The sequence below is a fragment of the Puma concolor genome, chromosome A1 (assembly GCF_028749965.1).
Source record: "Puma concolor isolate L17-30 chromosome A1, mPumCon1.1.hap2, whole genome shotgun sequence".
Lineage (NCBI taxonomy): Eukaryota > Metazoa > Chordata > Mammalia > Carnivora > Felidae > Puma > Puma concolor.
In genome coordinates, this window is record NC_141667.1 from 196,225 (window position 1) to 215,492 (window position 19,268).

Below are 19,268 nucleotides of genomic sequence, written 5' to 3' on the forward strand. Positions count from 1 at the left end.
GCAGAACACCCTCAGACATTTCCAGTGTGCTCTATCCACTTCTCCACTCTGAAAACTCCACCTGTATTTGCATATAGATTTGTGTTGTGCTTTTCGTTAAAACTCGCATAACCTAAAAGTAACCATTTAAAAATGTATTGTTCAGTGCATTTATTTAGCATATCGCCGAAGTTGGGCACCTACCACCTCTGTCTACTTCCAAAACGTTTTCTTCACCCCAAGTTAAACTCTGTACCCATTAGACAGTCATTCCCCATTCCTTCCTCCCAGCCCTGGCAACCACTGCCCTACTTTCTGTCTATGGGTTTGCCTGTTGTGGACATTCCTTACATGTGGAACCAATACGTGACCGTTTGTGTCTGTCTTCTCTCGTGTATCTTCGTGGCTCATTTGTGTGGCGGTGCGCATCAGAACCCCATTCCTTTATGTGGCTGTGTGCGTAGACCACACTTCGTCTATCTGTTCATCAGTTGGTGGGCTTTGGGTGGTTTACACTTTTTGGCTATTTGTGAATAATGAAGCTATGAGCATTTGTGTGCCAGATTTTGTTTAAATGTGTGTTTTCAATTCTGTTGAACTTATACCTAGGAGTGGAGCTTGCTGGGGTGTGTGGTAACTCTGACTCTTCAGGGAACTGCGCACTAGTTCCCACAGCAGCTGTACCATTTTCCATTGGCAGAAGCAGCCACAGTGTCCCAGTCGCTCCGCGTCCTCACCAACACTTGCCATTTTCCCTTTGTTTTGTTGGTAGCCATCCTAGTGGGGAGTGAAATGCTGTCTCCTTGTGGCGTTGATGACATTTCCCTAGTGACTAATGATGTGGAGCATCTTTTCATGTGTTTGTTGCCATTTGTATATTTTCTTTGGAGAAATGTCTGTTCAAGTCCTTTGCCCATTTTTAATTGTACTGTTTGTCTTTTTGTTGTTGTTGAGTTGTAAGAATTCTCTATATGTCCTGAATGGTAGACTTATCAGATGCATAATTTGCAAATGCTTTCTTCCATTCTGTGGGTTGTCTTTTCACTGTGTCCTCTGAAGCACAGGTTTTTAATTTTGATGGAGTCCCATGTATTTTTTTTAACTTTATCTGTGCCTTTGGTGACATATCTAAGAATATGTTGCCAAATTTAAAGTCATGAAGCTAGAGCCCCATGTTATCCTTGAGGATTTTATAATTTGAGCTCTTACACTTAGGTCTTTAATTTTGCTGGTTTTTCATATGGTGTCAGGCAGGAAGCAACTTCATCCTCTTGCATGTGGGCACTCGGTTTACCCCTTTGCTGAAGACACTCTTCTTTCCCCGTTGAACGGCCTTGGCACCGCAGATTGTCTGCTCTTAGGCCACGTTTTGCTTCTCTTTAATGCTTTTTAAAAACCTTTTCTTATGGAGAATTTCAAATCTTTGACGAAAAGGGAGGGAATTTTATGATGAGCCCAACTTATTCATCAACCAGCACAGATGGGCAGCTATCAACGTCGAATCATCCAGTCTCACTTGGACTCCCTGATTACATAGGAACAAATCCCTGACAAGTCATGTTTTTAGTATGTAACTTTTAAAAATCAGCTTTTTGTATTTTTAACTTCTTGTTTGAACTGAGAGACTTTGAGGAAGAAATGTCTACAATGGTGGAGTGGCTGTAAGGGTGACAAGACGACTCTGAGGGTACTCCAGGGCTGGCAGAGAGAGCATGCTGAAAGCATGCCCTTGGACATGGTCCCTCGGGCCTGGAGAGGGTATAGTTCAGCCCCGTGGATGGTGGAGAAGGTCACTGAGTTTCTCCACCTCTGGTGGTGGTGAACCGGAGCAAAGGAAAATCTAAAACCCTGGGACCAGAAGCCCCTTATTCCTGCAAAGTCCCTCCGGGGCCTCTGCTGGCAGGGGCCATACTGTGCTATATAAAGAAGAAATGTTTGAAGGGTCTGCCATGCATGCAGAACGAGCAAGGAGGGGTGGATTTGGAGCCTGGAGGCAATAAATGGATACCTGCACAACTTTTGAGGACGAGTGTACCTCCTAGGGAACAACAGCATAGGAGCCTGCCCCAGGGTCCTTCAATCTTCCCCTCCTGGCCCAGGCGCTATAGTTGCTACAGTTGCCCTGACAGCTACATATGTTATAAACCCCACGATACCTTGTTATCATTGCTGTTTAAACAGTTATCTTTTGAAGACATTTAAATAGTAAGAACAAACCTTGGTTTTGTACCCAGCAGTTCCTGTTTTCTGTGCCTCCTGTTCCATTTTGTAGACCCATGTTACCATCTGGTATCATTTTCCTTTGGCCTGAAGACACCCTTTCACATTTCTTATAGCGTGGGTCAGCTGGCAGTGAATTCTTTCAGCTTGTGTATGTCTGAAAAAGTCTCTAGCCTTCAGTTTTGAAAGCTATGTTCAAACGGTGTGGAATTCTAAGTTTCAGGGTTTTTCTCTCCGTGCTTTAAAGACGTAGTCTCTACACTTTTCTGATGAGGCACCCACTTTCATTCTTACCTTTGTTTCTCTGTACCCGATGGCCATTTTCTCTGGTGGCTTTTAACATTGTTCTATATATCACTGGTTATGAGCAATTTGATTATGACTGGCCTTGCTGTAATTTTTTTAAATGTTTTTGTGCTTGGAACTTAATGACCTTCTTAAATCTGTAAGTTTATATTATGTTTGGACAAGTTTTTACTATTTATTAAATTTCTTTCTGTTGCCTTCTATAACCTCCTACTCTTTAGAGCCCAGTTATACACATAGTGAACTTCTTGAAATACCTAAGTATTTCATTTTTATTTTGGTGCTATTATAAATGGTACTGCTTTTTAAAAATCTGTGTTCTGATTGTTCATTGCTACTCTACAGAAACACACTTGACTTTTGTATCTTGTCCTTTTACCCTTTGACTTTGCTGAACTCAATTATTATAAGACATTTACCTTAGTAAACTTTTTGGAATTTTCTGTATGTATAGTTGTGTTGTCTGGGAATAGAGTTCTGTCTCTCCCTTTCCCAATGTTCTGGCATTGCTTTTTCTCACCTTATTGCCCTGACTAGGACACACATGTGGCACAGAGTAGGAAGGGAAATGAAGGGCCGTGCCTGTGAACTCAGAGGACAAGCTCAGTTTCCCGCTATGGGTTGTAACACTGGTGTAGGCATTTCTGTAGATGCCCTTTATTAGAGTAATTAAGTTTTCTTCTATTCCTAGCTTGATGAGAGTTTTTCATTGTTATGAATGGGTTTGGATTTTGTTAAATACCTTTTTTGCATGTGTAAGATGGTCATATGTATTTTTTCTTTAGTTTATTAATGTAGTGAATTACAGTGATCAATTTTTGGATGTTGAAGCAGCCTTGAATTCTTGGATAAACCTCACTTGTGGTGATGTTTTGCCCTGTTTGTTTTGCTGGATTCCATTTGCTAATATCTGATTGAGGATTTTTGTGTCTGTGTTCATGGGAGATATCAGTCTATAGTTTTCTTGAAATGTCTTTGGTTTTTGTATCAGAGTAATGTTGAACTTATAAATGAGTTTTCAATTTTCAATTTTCATTTCAATATTCTTCCAGAGTTTGCAGAGAATTGGTATTATTACTCTTTTCTTTAACTGGTAGAATTTACGAGTGAAACCATCTGGGCCTAGGTGTTTTTTGGTTGTTATTGTTGTTTGTTTGTTTGTTTGTTTGTTTGTTGTTGGAATAGATGTAGGACCAGAGCAAACAGTTTTTTTCTTGAGTGAGTTTTGGTAGATTGTGTTTTTTTTTTCAAGGAGCTGGTCTGTTTTATCTAAATTGTTGGATTTGTGGAGATAGCATTTGTCTTAGTCTGCTTGGGCTGCCGTAACAAAATACACAGATTGGGTGACTTAAACCACAGACATTTATTTCTCACAGTTCTGGATGCTGGGAGTCCAAGATCCAGGTGCCTGCTTGGTGGTTTTGCAAACTCCTCAGGAACTTCCTAGGTGTATTCTGAAACTAGCCCCTGTTTATGGAGGGCAGGGAGAGACCAAGAAAGAGGCAGTCACTCCCAGGTCGGTAGGTGGCAGTTTTAATAAGCAAAGAGAACTTACATATGAAAGCTTGTCTCAGATGGCAGAAAGATGAGTAGATCCCATACTCACTGGCTATATCTTAAAAGCTCATAAAGAGGTCGTAACTGGGCTCAGCCATGTATACTTTGCATGTGTTCTCAACAGAACATCCCCGACTCAAGGCTGTGTCCTCGGACCGGCCTCTGGGAGCAGGAAAGTTGAGTGGAACCCACATCCAAGGACAGGGAGGGGATGAGTACCTTCCTAGTACCTGGGTCCAGCTCACAGTTCAGCTGGCAGTCGTGTCTTCTCCATGACCTTCCCAAAGCTTCAGATTTGGTTTCCAGTGAGAGCTCTCTTCTTGGTTTGCAATGACTCTGTACAGATAGTGAAGAGAGACCCCTGGTGTCTCTTCCTCTTCTTATAAGGGCAACAGTTCTAACAGGTCAGGTCTCCACTTTTAAGACCTCATTTAACCTTAATCACTTCCTTAAAGGCACCCCTTCCAATGCAGGATTAAGGCTCCAACATATGGAATTGGGGGGATACAAGTAAGTTCCTAGTCATATACTCTAATTTTCTTTCTAATGCCTGTGGGATCTGTAGTGATGACCCCTCTTTCATCCTGATTTTGGTCATTTGTGTCTTCTCTATTTCTTGACCCATCTGGCTAGAGGTGTATCAATGTTGTTGATCTTTTCAAGGAACCAACTTTTGATTTCATCAATTTTTCTCTTCTTCTATTTAAGTTTCATTGATTTTTCTTCTTTATTATTTCTGTCCTTCTGCTTGATTTGGGTTTATTTGCTCTTTTTCTAGTTACTAAATAGGAAGCTCAAAATATTTGAGATCTTTTATTTTTTTCTAATATAAATACTTAATACTGTCAGTTTCCATTAAAGTATTGCTCAGCCGTGTCCCACAAAATCTGGTATGTTGTGTTTTCATTTTAATTAAGTTCAAAATACTTTAAATTTCTTTGACACCTTCTCTTTGACCCATAGTTATTTAGAAGCATGTTGCTTTCAAAATATCTAGGAATTTTCCATGTATCTTTCTAGTTTAATCTCATTATTATCACAGAACATACTTTGTAAGATTTCTATACTTTTAAATTTGTTCAGGATTGTTCTAAGTCCTGGAATTTGGTCTATGTTGATGAATGCTCCATGTACACAGAATACACACTCTGCTGTCGTTGGGTGGAGAGTTCTGCAGTTCAAGTCTGTTACTGTTTGGGTATTCTAAATCCTTCCTGATTTTCGGTTTACTTATTGTATTGATTACTGAGACAAGAGTGTTGACGTCTCTGACGAACTATCTGTTCAGTTTTATTCATTTTTGCTCCACATATTTTATAGATGCATACACGTGTAGGATTGCTATGTCTTCATGCGGTATCCGTCCTTGTCCGTGGTTACATCTTGTCTTACTCACATAACTATCCCAGATTCTTCTGATTCCTGTTTGCGTGGCATATCTTTTCCTCTCCACTTACTTTGCCTGCCTATATCTTTATATTCAAAGTGTGTTTCTTATATTTCAAGCACATTTGTTACACATTTCCAATGTTCTCATGGCACTTCACACGCAGGGTGAACATTGTGTGTTGGGCCTACCTCTTCTTGAGGCCAGGCGAGGGCTCTTAACCCACTCTCCGACTCTGTTCGCCCAGTGCCTAGCAATGAGTGGTCACTGTACAGGATGTTTATGAGGGTTCAGATAGCCCACTGCATGGAAGAATCAAGATTTTGATGCCCTTCTTGAGGTGATGGGTGAACTGACCAGCCTTAGGACACAGGTCTTGGGCTACTCCTTAAGGACCTACTCTCAGATACAGGCGCCATGTCCAGCACTGCTGGTGGAGGCTGGTGGGTGTGTTCAGCTGGGCTGCAGCCGTGAGTTAGTGGCTAAAGTGGAGTCCAGGGCTATGGAGCTGAGTGCGAGACTTTACATACAAAAGAGGAAGGCTGTTGGCTCAGAAGTGCAAGGCCACAAAGGGGAGGGATGGAAAGAGGAAGAAGACCCACCACAAACTCCACCAAGAGAGGGTGCATGCGGCTCCTGCCAGGGAAACAGCCCCATGAGAGCCCTGACACAGCAAACTGTTCCTTAGGACCCTGGCTGTGTCTCCTGCTCCTGGATGCCTGTGGAACAGCTTCTGTTTTCTGAGGACAAGCTCAGGATGTTTAACTTTCTGAGCCAGGTGCAAGAGTGTAAGCTTTCTGAGCCAGGTGCAAGAGTGGAGGGCTATTCTCTGTGTGAGTGTAGTGACTCAGATCCTCAGGTCAGGCTGGGGGACCATGACGCTGCCGGTCAAGGGGAGATGTTATGGTCAGGGCTGTGTGTCCTCACGTGGCCCTTGAACACCTTCCTGCTGAGTGAGAGGGGGTGTGAGTGGTTCACATGGGCAGGCTTTGTGCCAGAATCACCTTGGGTCTTGTCCAGTTGGCAAGGAGGAGTGGGACCCCCAGCGTGGGCTCGGTGTTGACTCCTTGATTAGAGACACAGCCGACCTTGGCCGATGCTGCTGCCTTTGGTGGTTTGGGGAGTCATACGGGCACTGGGCTCTCTTCAACATAACAAACTTTATGCTCCGCCCCCCTTTTTTAGGGCCAGAAATGATGATTCCACCAGGGGAGTGCATGTATGCTGGAAGGAAAAGAAGGAAGCCCATTCAGAAACAGTAAAGTATCACATCTTCTGTTTTTGCTGATTGTTCCTGATGAAGGGGGAAAGTATTTGCATTTTCATTGAAAGGAGTGAATTTTAGGAATAAAGTGAATGAGGGAGAAGTTTTGCTGAGTCTTTCTGATGGGTAGAGGGGCTTGCAGAAACAGCATGAGACCCAGCGCCTGGGGCTGGCGGTGTGTTGTGGGTTCTCTGCGCAGCTGGAAACCCACTGCTGCCTTTCTTAGCGACTTTGGGCTGCTTTCCTAACTTTGATGGCAAGGCAAGACAAGGCAAAGCTGAGTGACACCTTTCAGCTAGAAGTCAACACGGGGGGCCGAGATGTCACCATGGTTTTTGGTGAGCACCAGATCTCCTCCCTGCCCTGGTGAAACCTGTCCTCGCAAGGACACACCCACGGCCCCTGCGAGCGTTGCCACACATGAAGGACACTCTGGGGCTTGTCCCCCTGCCTGTGGGCCTCCAGGAGGTTTACAGAGTAGAGAAAGGAATCTGTGACCCTCACCTCCTGGACACAACACCAGTGTTCACAGTCCCGCCAGCAGCCCAAAGGTGTTCAGGACAACAAGGTATGAATTTTGCGGCAGGGGTTTGGGACTGCCCTGCTGTGAGGCCAGCAGGTGTGGTTCCCAGAGCCCAGGGGCTGCCTCTGGCTCCTCCAAGGGGGTCCTGCAGTGTGTGCACTGTTGGCTGGGTTTCTGGTGTGTGTGTGTGTGTGTGTGTGTGTGTGTGTGTGTGTGTGTGTAATATAGCTCTGTTTGAGTCAGTGTGAGCATGTGTATATAAGGCTCTGTGTTTGGGCCTGTGTTTCTGTGACCCAGGCTGCCCTTCTGGGCCCTGGTGGCTGCAGGGTTCTGGGAGAGGCCCCCACCCAAGGATAGGCAACAAAGGCTTGAGGGGCGGGGCTTCGGAAAGTGAGTTTGTCACCTGAGTTGGTTGTGTGGCCACCGCGGGCCTCCTGGGCTCTGCAAGTGGAGGGTGAGGCAGGAGGCGGCTGAGTGTTTCCACGACTGGGTCTGGGGCGGGGCAGTGGTGGGGCTGAGTCCTGCTTGTGTGTGCTAGACAGGGTTCATTCTGGTGAGCACACAGTCACGTTGAGTAAGGAACGGCACCACGGCCCCTGGAGGTGTTGGTCACTTGCATCTTTTTCCTTATTGGGCTGTAACTGAAGGCTGTGGCACTGCACGTGGTTAAATGTGCAGTCTGGTCGGGTTGACAGCTGTATGCACCATGGAACACCACCAAAATCAAGGTCACCGACACTCGGATCGTACCCAGAGTGTCCTGTGTGCTTGCGGTCCCTGCCTCCACCTCCATCCAGGCAACCCTGACGTGCTCTGTGCCGTAGCCTGCTTTGCATCTCTGGAATCTTCTGTAAGTGGAATCAGACACCATTTTGTTGGGCTTCTTTCCTTCAGCCTGATCTTGAGGCCATTCCATACTTCGTGTGTACGGAGCGTGCTCCTGTTTGCTGCCGAGTAGTGCTCCAGGGTCTGGACGCACCGCTTTGTTTACTCACCTGCAGATGGACATTCAGGTGCTTCCCAGGTTTGGGCCGTTGCAGGCAGAGCTGCCACGAATGTTTACACACAAGTCTTTCTGTGGATGTATGTTTTCATTTCTCTTGGGTAAATACCTAGGAGTGGGATTTTGACTCAGCAGATGTGTGTTCACTTTTAGGGAACCACCAAGCTGTTTTCCAAAGCAGCTGCACCGTCTTGCTTCCCGGCAGCGCGCAGGGGCTCTCGGTCCTCTGTCTTCTACCCAGGTCCTCGATGGGCGGTGGTGCCGCCTCAACACGGCTTGATCTGCCTCGTTCCCCACGGGCGCTGGGCGTCTGTTCATGTGCTTGTGTGCCATCCACATATCTTCTCTGCTGTCTTCTTACTGAGTTTTAAAACTGCTTTACATATTCTGGATACAAGTTCTTGTGGACATTTTCCCCCAATCTATGGCTTACCTTTTCATTTCATTTTCTTTTTTAAAAAAGTAATCTCTAGGGGCGCCTGGGTGGCTCAGTCAGTTGAGCGTCAGACTTCAGCTCAGGCCATAATCTCATGGTTCATGAGTTTGAGCCCCACGTTGGGCTCTGTGCTGACAGCTCGGAGTGTGGAGCCTGCTTCAGATTCTGTGCCTCCCTCTTTCTCTGCCCCTGCCCCACTCACACTCTTTCTCTCAAGAGTGAATAAACATTAAAGAAATTGTGGTTTATATACACACTGGAATACTACGTGGCAGTGAGAAAGAATGAAATATGGCCTTTTGTAGCAACGTGGATGGAACTGGAGAGTGTTATGCTAAGTGAAATAAGTCATACAGGGAAAGACAGATACCATATGTTTTCAGTCTTATGTGGATCCTGAGAAACTTAACAGAAGACCATGGGGGAGGGGAAGGAAAAAAAAAAGTTAGAGAGGGAGGGAGCCAAAACGTAAGAGACTCCTAAAAACTGAGAATAAACTGAGGGTTTATCGGGGGTGGGAGGGAGGGGTGGGTGGGTGATGGGTATTGAGGAGGGCACCTGTTGGGATGAGCACTGGGTGTTGTATGGAAACCAATGTGACAATAAATTTCATAAATAAATAAATAAATAAATCCCCCTTGTGGGGGAGAGCAGATCTGTTGTGGGGCAAAGGGAAATGGAACCCAGTCCATCAGCCACCTCACAGAGGCACAGCCCATGACGTCAGGGCTTCAGAAGGGCGGGTGGGACAGCGCCCAGGTGCCCAAGGGTCCTCTGTTACCCCCTCCTCGGACCCGTTCAGCCCTGCTGTGTAGAGGAGAAACTGAGGCCCAGAAGCATCAGTCACACCTGGACTGCAGGTCCTGAAAAGGTCCTGCGTTTAAGAAAAGCCTGGAAGAGGCTGAGCACATGCAGCCTGGGGCCAGGGATCCTCCTCACACTTGGGGAAAAGTTAGCACAGAGAGGTCAAGAAATGTGCTGGAGCCACACAGCTTGCCTGCAGCTGTGTCCAAGGAGACCTGCTCTCTGTCTCTGAGCGCCCTTCCTGGTAATGGATCCCAGCTTCCTCGTATGCACAGTATCAGGAGCCTTTTGTCCTTTTCAGCACCTTTTCTCACTTAGAAGCTGATCCACGCCATAAGGTCACTTCTGGGGACAGGTGTGTGCTCCATGGGGTGACAGCCCCTGGCGGGAAACCCCGAGTCTGATGGCGCTTGCTTCCCTGCAGGAGGCCGGCCACGGGGGCTGAGAAGTCAAACCCGTCCAAGCGGCACCGGGACCGCCTCAACGCCGAGCTGGACCACCTGGCCAGCCTGCTTCCGCTTCCTCCTGACATCGTGTCTAAGCTGGACAAGCTTTCCGTCCTGCGTCTCAGCGTCAGCTACCTCAGGGTGAAGAGCTTCTTTGAAGGTAGGACTCTCTTCTGTCCATCTGTGCTCAGCTGGGTGTCACCTGGGCTCGCTTCGGTCTCACCCGGGCCCACCCCACTTTACTGGGATGGACCAGTTTGCACCCCGTCTTGGGTAATCATTTAGAGGAGCGGGCACTGAGTGCTGATGACCCAGGGCAGCCCTGTGCAAGGCTCAGGGACTGGCCCTCCCCCTGCTCAGCTTCCCCACAGCCTCAGGGCTTCAGAGGACCAGGCAGATCCTCTCTGTGGGGAAGCAGGACCAGGGCTGAGCTCAGGAGGCCGTGTTCCCCCATTAGCCCGTGTTACTATTGGGTGGCCATCCTTCCGTGTTGTTGCTTTGTCTGTCCCGGGGATGCTGTGATCCCAGCCAGGCACCAGCCCCTCTGCGCAAGGGGTCCCTGATGTGTCAGTCCCTTGCAGTAGCCGGGGATGGGTGCTCTCCTATATCTGATGCTCCCAACCAGGCCTCATTCTCCACGTGTCTTGGCTCAGTTCCTGGTAAAGAAATGTGGCTGTCACCACCCTGTTTCAGGGCCCATGACTGCCGTCGTCGTCCCGAATTAAGTCTGAACTTCTTACCAAATCGCAGCTTACTGCATGTCTTTGGGAGTGGGTAAGACAAATGTGTAAAGGGGCAGGTCTGGGCACCAGGGAGTGGTGGGGGCTGTGGCCAACAGCAGAGTCTATACTTTCTACCCAAAGGCTTTGGAGGTCGGTTTTTGCACGTCCTCATTTTGCTGCACAAAACACCCTGGGCTGCAGTGAGGACGCTGGCCAGGGCTGAGGTCCTCGGGTGATGTGAACCCAGGTCTGTCCCAGCTCCCACACCTGTGGGGACAATTTGCCCTGAGACGATTATGGCAAGGCCCGAACGCACCTTAATCAGACACGTCTGAGGTGCGACTCGGCCACGGAGGGCGGTTTTCTTGAGGACTTAGCCTACCTTCAATCCCAGCTTCCTCCAGAGACCCCACCATGAGGAAACATTAGGGGCCTGCAGGCAGCTCTGCCCAGTGCATGCTCCACCTGGGCACCTTGCCGACTGACCCCTCCAAAGGGCCCCCCACACGTTGGCCTCCATTTTCTCTCATGGAGCAGGAATCCCAGATCCTCTGACCACTACTGGGCTCGGAGAGCCTGCTCTGTGTGTGAGAGCTCTGCACGGAGCTCCCTCCCAACCTCTGTCTGACACCCCAGAACCCTGGGGGCTCACCCATGTGTGTGCCCTCTCTGCTCTGGGGTGTGGAGCCCGGTGGGTAGTCTGGGCTGGTCCTGAGCCACACTGAGGTGTCCCGGCGTGGAAAGGCCACCTGTCATCACGGGGAGGCCGAGTGCACTGGGCTGGATGGCCATGTGGCCTGCTGAGCCAGGCTTGGTCCTGAGGGCTGGTGGCTGCCACATTGGCCATGCCCAGGACCCCTCTGGGGCATCCCTGCTCCCCTGTTCCCCTGTGCATCCCCGTGCTGCCTCTTCCATCCCTGACGTGGCCCCGTGGGATTCGCAGCCGGGGCTGGAGCTCACCCAGCGCTCAGCCCAGGTCGGTCTTCCTCACTAAACCTCGCACTCTTCCTTTGGGTTAAAAGGGTGCCACCTGGGTGTCCGTCACCCAGACTTCCATGGCTGGAGCCCAAGCTCACAAAAACACTCCCGCTGAAGTATTCTGTAGGGTGACAGAGAATGGTGCGTGGCACTCAGTGGAGGTCACCAGGAGGGTCTTGTGGGCTGGTGGGCTTCCCACAGGAGGCAAGGGGCAGGCGCTGTCTGCAGGCTGCGCTGAGGCAGCCCCTCACCCCAGTCTGTCCAAGGCTCTGGCCCCTTGCTGCCAAGGTCCTACATCTCGGGACGGGGCAGGGGCGGGGGCTGCTAGTCACTTGTATTCTCCCTGCTGTGGTCTGGGCCCCTTCCCCATGGAACAGAGGGGTTTTGTGTTCCTTCCCCAGCTGCACTGGGGTATCCCCAGGCCCTCGGGTGACAGGACCAGCTGTATGCGGTGCAGTCCTGTCCCCCAACCTCCATAGCTGCAGCTGCTGTGTTTTCTCACTGGCCACATTCAAAGCCATGTCTATTGTCTGGATTCTCCTTCCCAGCGTCCACATGTCTGGCTCAGGCCCTCTCTCCTTGAAGTGCTGGAATCTTAGATTTCAGGTTCTTGGTGGCTCTGGGACCCCAGGTGAGGGGCCAAGAAAGGCCCGCAGATGAGAAGACCGGTGTAACTGGGGGTGCTCTTCCGAGCATCTGTGCTCTGAGTAGAAGCTGAGAGGGCCAGGGGCCCCCAGCCCCATGCCCCAGGGGTTCTATCCCCATGCCCAGGGCCCGTCGCTTTGCCCTGGGGCGCATCCCCAGGCCCCAGGGGTTCTATCCCCATGCTGGGGGCCTGCCTCCTCATGCCTGTGGCTATCTGGTGGGCACTCTGAGCCCCGGTGGTGACAAGATCAGTTCACTGAGGTGACTTGGAACATTTTCGTGTTGTGCAGGACAAGAGTGCTTTTCTAGGAGGTTTGTGATGTGATGAGTAAGTCGACAAAGTCATACAAAATGCGCCGGAGAGCCAGGTGTCCACACCAAGGGCGCAGTCCCCTGACTTGCCTTTGTGAAGCCCCTCTGTTATGGACGGCCACCTCAGCTTCCACGGTGGCCTCCTTAGGCAGCTCGGGCAGGTTTGGGGCTGCCCTGGGTGGGGTTGGTGGTTCACCTCCTGTTGACACACCCTTGCAGACCTGACCTCCTGGCTGGGTGGTTGGGAGGGAACCAGGTCACTTCTCTGGATGGGTCCAGCTGTTCCTAGCCAGGCCAGGGTTGGTGGTCTCTGAAAGGCTCCCGTCTGCTGTTTCTAGGGGTTCAGGCAGCTGTTCAAGTATCTGCCTGAACGCCTCACCTCTCTTAACTAGCGGTCGGTGATGTTCCCGACCTGCCACCCCACGCCTCCCGCTGGTGCACGCGGACGCCCTTCAGGTCTGTCTGAGCAGCTAGGGCTGACTCCAGGTCCTGCAGCAGGTGGGCCAGCCCAAAGCTCACAGCTGCCTGGCCACTGTCACAGTCAGGTGTCAGAACAAAACTTGGTTTCTCCACAGCACCGTTTCTGTCAAGGGTTCTGAAGTGCGGGATCCCCTTGAAGCTGCACAGTTTAGAGGAAATTGTAGAAAGTTTCCCGAATTCATTTTCACTGTGGAGTTAGAAAAAAGTCAGGCTGCAAAAAATCGGATCTTAATCTGCACTTCCTGACTCAGAAATAGATGAGTTAATTTCATTAAAGCTTCCATAAAATGTCACCTTTGGGAAGGATGTGACCTGGAAAATTTCAGCTTCAGATGGTAATAAGAAAACTTGCCTGTGATGTTTACTTTAGTGCTGGCTTTTGTGGATTTTTGAAAGGCAGCAGATTTTTAATTTTTTTTTTTTATCTGGTTTTTGCACAGGCAAGGGGCCAGTCAGTGCTTCTACGTTATCAACCCCTCTGCTCAAATGCAAGACTGGGATTTTCCAGTCTTGTGGATTTCATCGTTCACACGATAGGAAATTGGGGGCTGAGAAAAAGGGGGAAGTCAGGACAAACAGGACCCTCGAGGTGGGCTCCCCCAGGATGTGGGGCCTGAGAAGCCCCAGCACCTCCTCACTTAAGCTTGGTAGTTGGTTACGGCCACCCTCCCAGGCATTAGCTCTGCAGTGTGGGCTCGTCTGGGACACTTGCTGGCCAGAGGAGCAAAGCTCAGGTGGTGGAGAACCACCACTCACAGGTAACGGACCCAAGGTCCACACGGTGTGTCCATCCCGTGAGTCTTGTGATGGGAGCATCAGCCAGGGCTCCTGACTCTGTGGAGAGAAGTGTCAGAGAGGGCAACAGGGGCGATAAGCAGAATGAAGCGAGAAGGGGGAGGTGGAAAAGCAGTTTCGGCTGTCTGTGGGAACGTCGAGATTCCGACCCTGGGTCAGTGCTGCCCATGGGTCGTGTCTGGGCCTCCCGTCCCTTTGCGTTTTCTCCGCTCAGCCCGTGGGGCTCGATTCTGCACATGCTAAATGGAGCCCTGCAGGGGTGAGTCCTGGCCCCTGCTCACCTGGTGGGCGGGTCCAGAAGCCCACATGTCAGGAGGGTGTGCCCCAGAACCTTCCCGAGAGGCCTTGCCCGCGCGCAGCATGTCAGGAGGGCAGTTTGCCTTGATGGTCTTAGGACCAGCAACGGAGGCGTGTACACTAGCTGAGTGGTACCAGTTTTCAGCTGTCACTAGAGTTATCCTTCTCTCGATGAGCCCTGTGCATCCCTCCAAATGCACACACCAAGGCCCGCACCCCGGTGTGGCTGTGTTTGGAGATGGTGCCTCTAAGGAGTATTAAGGTTAAATGAGGCCCTGCGGAGGACCTGACCCCACAGGATTAGTGTTGGTCTGAGGAAGCCAGGAAAGATTTCGCCAGAAACTGAATCTGCTGGTGCCCTGATCTCAGGCCTCAGCCTCTAGAGCTGTGAAGAATACTTATCTGCCGTTTACACGCCCGTGCGTTGTGTCTTGTTACAGGGACCCAGGCTGACTGAGATGGGCCTTCTGGGGGCAAGAGGGTTGGGACCTGCCCCCTCTCCTCTCATGTGGAGTGTCCAGGGGCTTTGTCCCCCAGGCACATGGATACGGGTCACTGCTGCCTCTCACCTCATCTGCTGCTGGAACCACCTTCCTTACCCCATTCCTTCCCAACACTGACACCTTCCAGAATTGGTTCCCTGGGGCATTTCCAGCAAAGACACGCTAGCGTTGGGTCATTCAGGATAGAGTGCCTGTCCTGTCCTACTGTCTGTGGCCACCAGCTTCTGACCCCGCAGGAAGGGCCCCCAGCACTCCTCAGATCACTCTTGATTCTTCTATGCACTGTTTTATTTACCTTACCATATCTTAGCTACTTCCAGGAAGAGGAGCAAGCACTCTTTGGTCTGTGCACCGATTCACTCCCTCCCTTCTGGTACCTGCATCTGCTCAGACCTGCTCAGAACTCAGGGTCAACACAAAACAGCTTTGATTTTTTTTTTTCTCTCCCCGTCCCAGCAAATCTCCTTTCTGGTTGGTTCCTCCACTACCCATGGAAGAACCAGGGCAGCTATGGATGTTTCTGGTCCCTTCCAGGGAATTCAGTGTCCCCTCCCCACCCCTTCACTCCATAATGTTGGCTTCCTATGCAGGCTGAGCTTGGTATTAGTATGATCTGTCTTTCAAGTGTGAGCCTTCTCCCAGCCCTCACCTGGAGCTCCAGCAGGCAGAAGGGCGGGGGCTCAGGCTGGCTGCTTCTCCTCTTGGTCCTGCCCCACTGGTAGCTGTGGTTTCCTGCCCTTCTGGTTCAGAGCAGCAGCAGGGAGGAGAGGCGAGGGTTCATTGAGGTCCTACATGACTGGCATTGCCGTGAGCTGGCCGGCAAGGCTCAGTGGGGGACCCAGAGGGGTCTTCTACTGCGGTTGGTAACACTGGCACTCTGTCCTCTCCAGCTGGTCCCTGGCACCTCCTTTCTTAGCCTCAGGTGTCAGAAGGTACCTCTGGCCTCTTCTGTTGCAGTCTCTGCTCATGTCTCCAGGCACCCTCTTGGAGGACTTGAGACATCCCAGGCCAGTGGTTGGGCATTATGACCCTACCTGCTCCCCAGGAAACACTCACCTTAGACCCACTAGGTTGGTAGATGGCACTTCCCACATGGATGCAGCTCAGGTGCCTACCAGGAGCCTTAGGCCCCACCTTTGTCCTTTGGATTTCTTGAGTGTAGAGAGATGCCAGTCTTCAGGGTACAGGTGGGGGCATGCAACTCACAACACAGACCCTCCAAGGAGACCCTCCTCCCATCCTTGAGCATCTCTTGTTTCTGACACCTCCTTTGTAACCCTGCCCAGATCACCTGGAATCTCACTTTGGGACTTGGGTATAGTTGGCACTTTGTTGTCTTGGGGCCTCAACTCTTTCAGACAGAAAGAGTTCCATATTAACAACCTGTTATAAGGCAAGAAAACAGAAGATCCACCATGGTCCCCATCCCCGGGCGTTTAGAGTCTAGTGGGAGAATTCTGCTACCAAATATACGCCTTCTTCCATTTCCAACAATACAACAGGCCAGTAACTAATCGGTCATCTTGCTGCTAACAGCCAAAAATGCAAGATAAAATATCTGAAACCTGTCAAAATATATCAGTGGGCAAGCAGGAGATTAAGGAATACTCAGAGACCAAAAACAAAATGAAGCTGAGAACCCAAAGAGAGTTTTATTAAAGGAAATTTTAAATGTTTATTTATTTATTTTTGAGAAAGTGCACGTACACAAGTGAGGGAGGGGTAGAGAGAGAGAGGGAGAGAGAATCCCATGCGGGTTCCATGCTGTCAGCACAGAGCCTGATGTAGGGCTCAATTCCACAAACCATGAAATCATGACCTGAGCCAAAATCAAGAGTTGGATGCTTAACCAACTGAGCCACCCGGCACTTCTACTAAAGGAAATATTGAAGGATGTACTTCATGCAGAAGGAAGGGCATTCCAGGTGGGAGACCTGGAGTGGAGACGAATGGAAGAGCAGGAGGGTGGTGACCGTGTGGGCAGATTGATGCAAACACTGAGAGTATAAAACAGTAGTATTACCATGTTGGAAGAACAAGAGAGAGAGAATAAATTCCTAACCGTAAAAGTGGAGAGGGAGACTTGAGGCACAGACTTTGGTGGTTCTTGTGTTAATGTCCTATGGAAGCTGGCTAATTAATTCATCATAAACTGTCCATAATAATCATCAGGGTGAAAGAAATGGGGTTTCCCTTAAAACTAGTGGAGAGACAAAGTAGAATAAGTAGATGTAATCAATATTCTTAGACAAGAAAGAAGAAAACAGAGATGTGGAAGGGGGAGTAGAAACCACAAAATCCCAAATATGTCATGAATTACAGTAAATGTGAATAGACTAAACATGACAACTGAAAGATAAGGATTATTAGGGTGGATTACTATGTCTGTTTACAAATGGCATGGAAAGGTTGAAAGAAAAAGGATGGAAAAATGCTAACTGAAAGAAATCTCATGAAGCCATTTTAATGTAAAAAAATTTAGTTTTTGGTTAAAAAACATAACTGGGGATCATGAGAGAGTCACTACATAATGATTTTAAAAATTTATATCAATTAAAATTTTTTAAATTGAAAACATTTTGTCAAGCACTAAAATGGTTTTATTTATTTATTTATGTAAAGTTGATTTATTTGAGAGAGAGAGAGAACAAGCAGGGGAAGGGCAGAGAGAGGGAAAGAGAATCCCAAGCTTTGACCTGGGGCTCAAACTCATGAACTGTGAAATCATGACCTGAGCTGAAATCAAGAGCTGGATGCTTAACCAACTGAGCCACCCAGCACTGAAATGATTTTACATTTATGTGCTTCCAGTAACATAACCTTGAAAATATATAACAAATATTGACAGAACTATACAGAAAAACAGATGAATTCATCCCCATGAAAGATTTTAAGTTATTTTCTCAGTGTTTAATAGATCAAATAAATAAAAATCAGTAAAGATTCTAGGAGATTTCACAATGCAAAAAGGGTTAGTCTAAAGGACACACATAAAACACTACTCTGAAACTATAGAATTCACATCTTTTCAAGCCCACGTGGAATTTATAAATATACTGAAAACATATTGGCCAATGAAAGCAAGTCTCAATAAATTTGAAAAGACAAAATCATGACAAATGCATGTTATAAGACCTCAATGCACTTGAGCTGGAAATCAGTAATAAAAGATGACTTCAAAACCCTTATATTTGGAAATAAACACACTGGTAAATAACTCATAGATGAAAGAAGAAAACATCATGAAACTTAGAAAATATTTACAAATCAAAATGTGGGGCATACAGCTAAAGTAATCCTCAGAAATAAATAACCCTATGTGTTTATATATGAAAGAAGAAAGGTGGAAAATTAATGAACTAAGCATTAGGTTCAGTAGTTCTGATAAAGCAAAGCAAAATAAACAAAAAGAGTCCAAGAAAGCAAATAATAAAAGAGAAGATATTGGTGAAACAGAAAAGAAACATACAATAGAGTTCCTCTAAAATGATAAAATTTGTAAATATCTAGTGAAACTGAATGAGGAAAAAAAAGTAAATAGTATTAGGGACCTAAAGGGAACATGATTCTAGGCGCTGCACATATTTGAAAGGTAACTGAAGGCTATTATGAACAAATTTATGTCAATAAATTGGAAAACAAATGAATACATTACTAGAAATATAGCTCATTAGAAATGACTCAAGAAGAAATGGAAACCCTAAATAGTCATATGACTATTTTGAAAAGTCGAATCAGTAGTTAAAATGTAGACCCAGAGGGTTTTAAAGCAATCTCTACCAAATATTAAAGGAATTAATATTAAAGGAAAAATAATTCCACTCTGTACTGAATCCTGTGATGTTGGATTGGAATTGGAGGTACTGGTGTGAGCTCATCATTTTCAAAATACAAAGATAGCTATAGACATAAATACGTGTGTATAGGTGTGTGTTCTGCCCACTGGCAAGGTCTAAGGTTGCTGTGAGCATAGCTCACACTCAGATCTTGGTTTCTAGATACTGTTCACCATCAAAAGGAACTCAGGCCTCCTTCCAGAGTTGGAGCAAGGAAAGCTTAGAGCATCTCAAGCCAGAAAGTGAGGCAGTGCTCAGAGAGGAATAGAGACATCCCACAGGACACAGCCATCCCAAGGGGGCGCTCACTGGCCAAATCTGGACCATTTCAGCATTAAAATGAAAAAGAATAGTAATAGATCATAACCCAGTGAATAAAATAGGATTCCATAAGCCCACACTGATAATGTATGCATAGACGAATGAATGAATGAATGAATGAATGAATGAATGAATGATAAGACAAAGTTTTCCTGGGGCACCTGGGTGGCTCAGTTGTTTTAAACGTGTGACTTTGGTTCTTGTCATGATCTCATGCTCGTGGGTTTGAGCCCTGTGTCAGGTTCTGTGCTGACAGCTGAGAGCTTGGAGCCTGCTTTGGATTCTGTGTCTCCCTGTGTCTCTGACCCTCCCCTGCTCCTGTGTGTGCTCTCTCTGTCTCTCTCTGTCTCTGTCTCTGTCTCTCTCTCTCTCTCAAAAATAAACATTAAAAAAAAAGACAAAATTCTCCTTAGGGCAGAGTGCTGATGAAGAAGCCCGGGCTGTGGAAAGGTGA

The 19,268-nt window shown here is 48.0% G+C and overlaps 1 protein-coding gene across 2 annotated transcripts in view; it reads left to right on the top strand.

Annotated features, from left to right (window-relative positions):
- AHRR (aryl hydrocarbon receptor repressor) overlaps window positions 1-19,268 on the top strand; it is a 91,483-nt gene that overhangs the window by 14,016 nt on the left and 58,199 nt on the right. For both annotated transcript variants that reach the window (XM_086674935.1, XM_086674938.1), the window contains exons 2-3: window positions 6,635-6,707; window positions 9,904-10,085. In XM_086674935.1, the coding sequence (XP_086531061.1) occupies window positions 6,643-6,707; window positions 9,904-10,085 (247 nt within the window). In that variant the 5' untranslated portion in view covers window positions 6,635-6,642. The remainder of the gene's footprint in view (window positions 1-6,634; window positions 6,708-9,903; window positions 10,086-19,268) is intronic.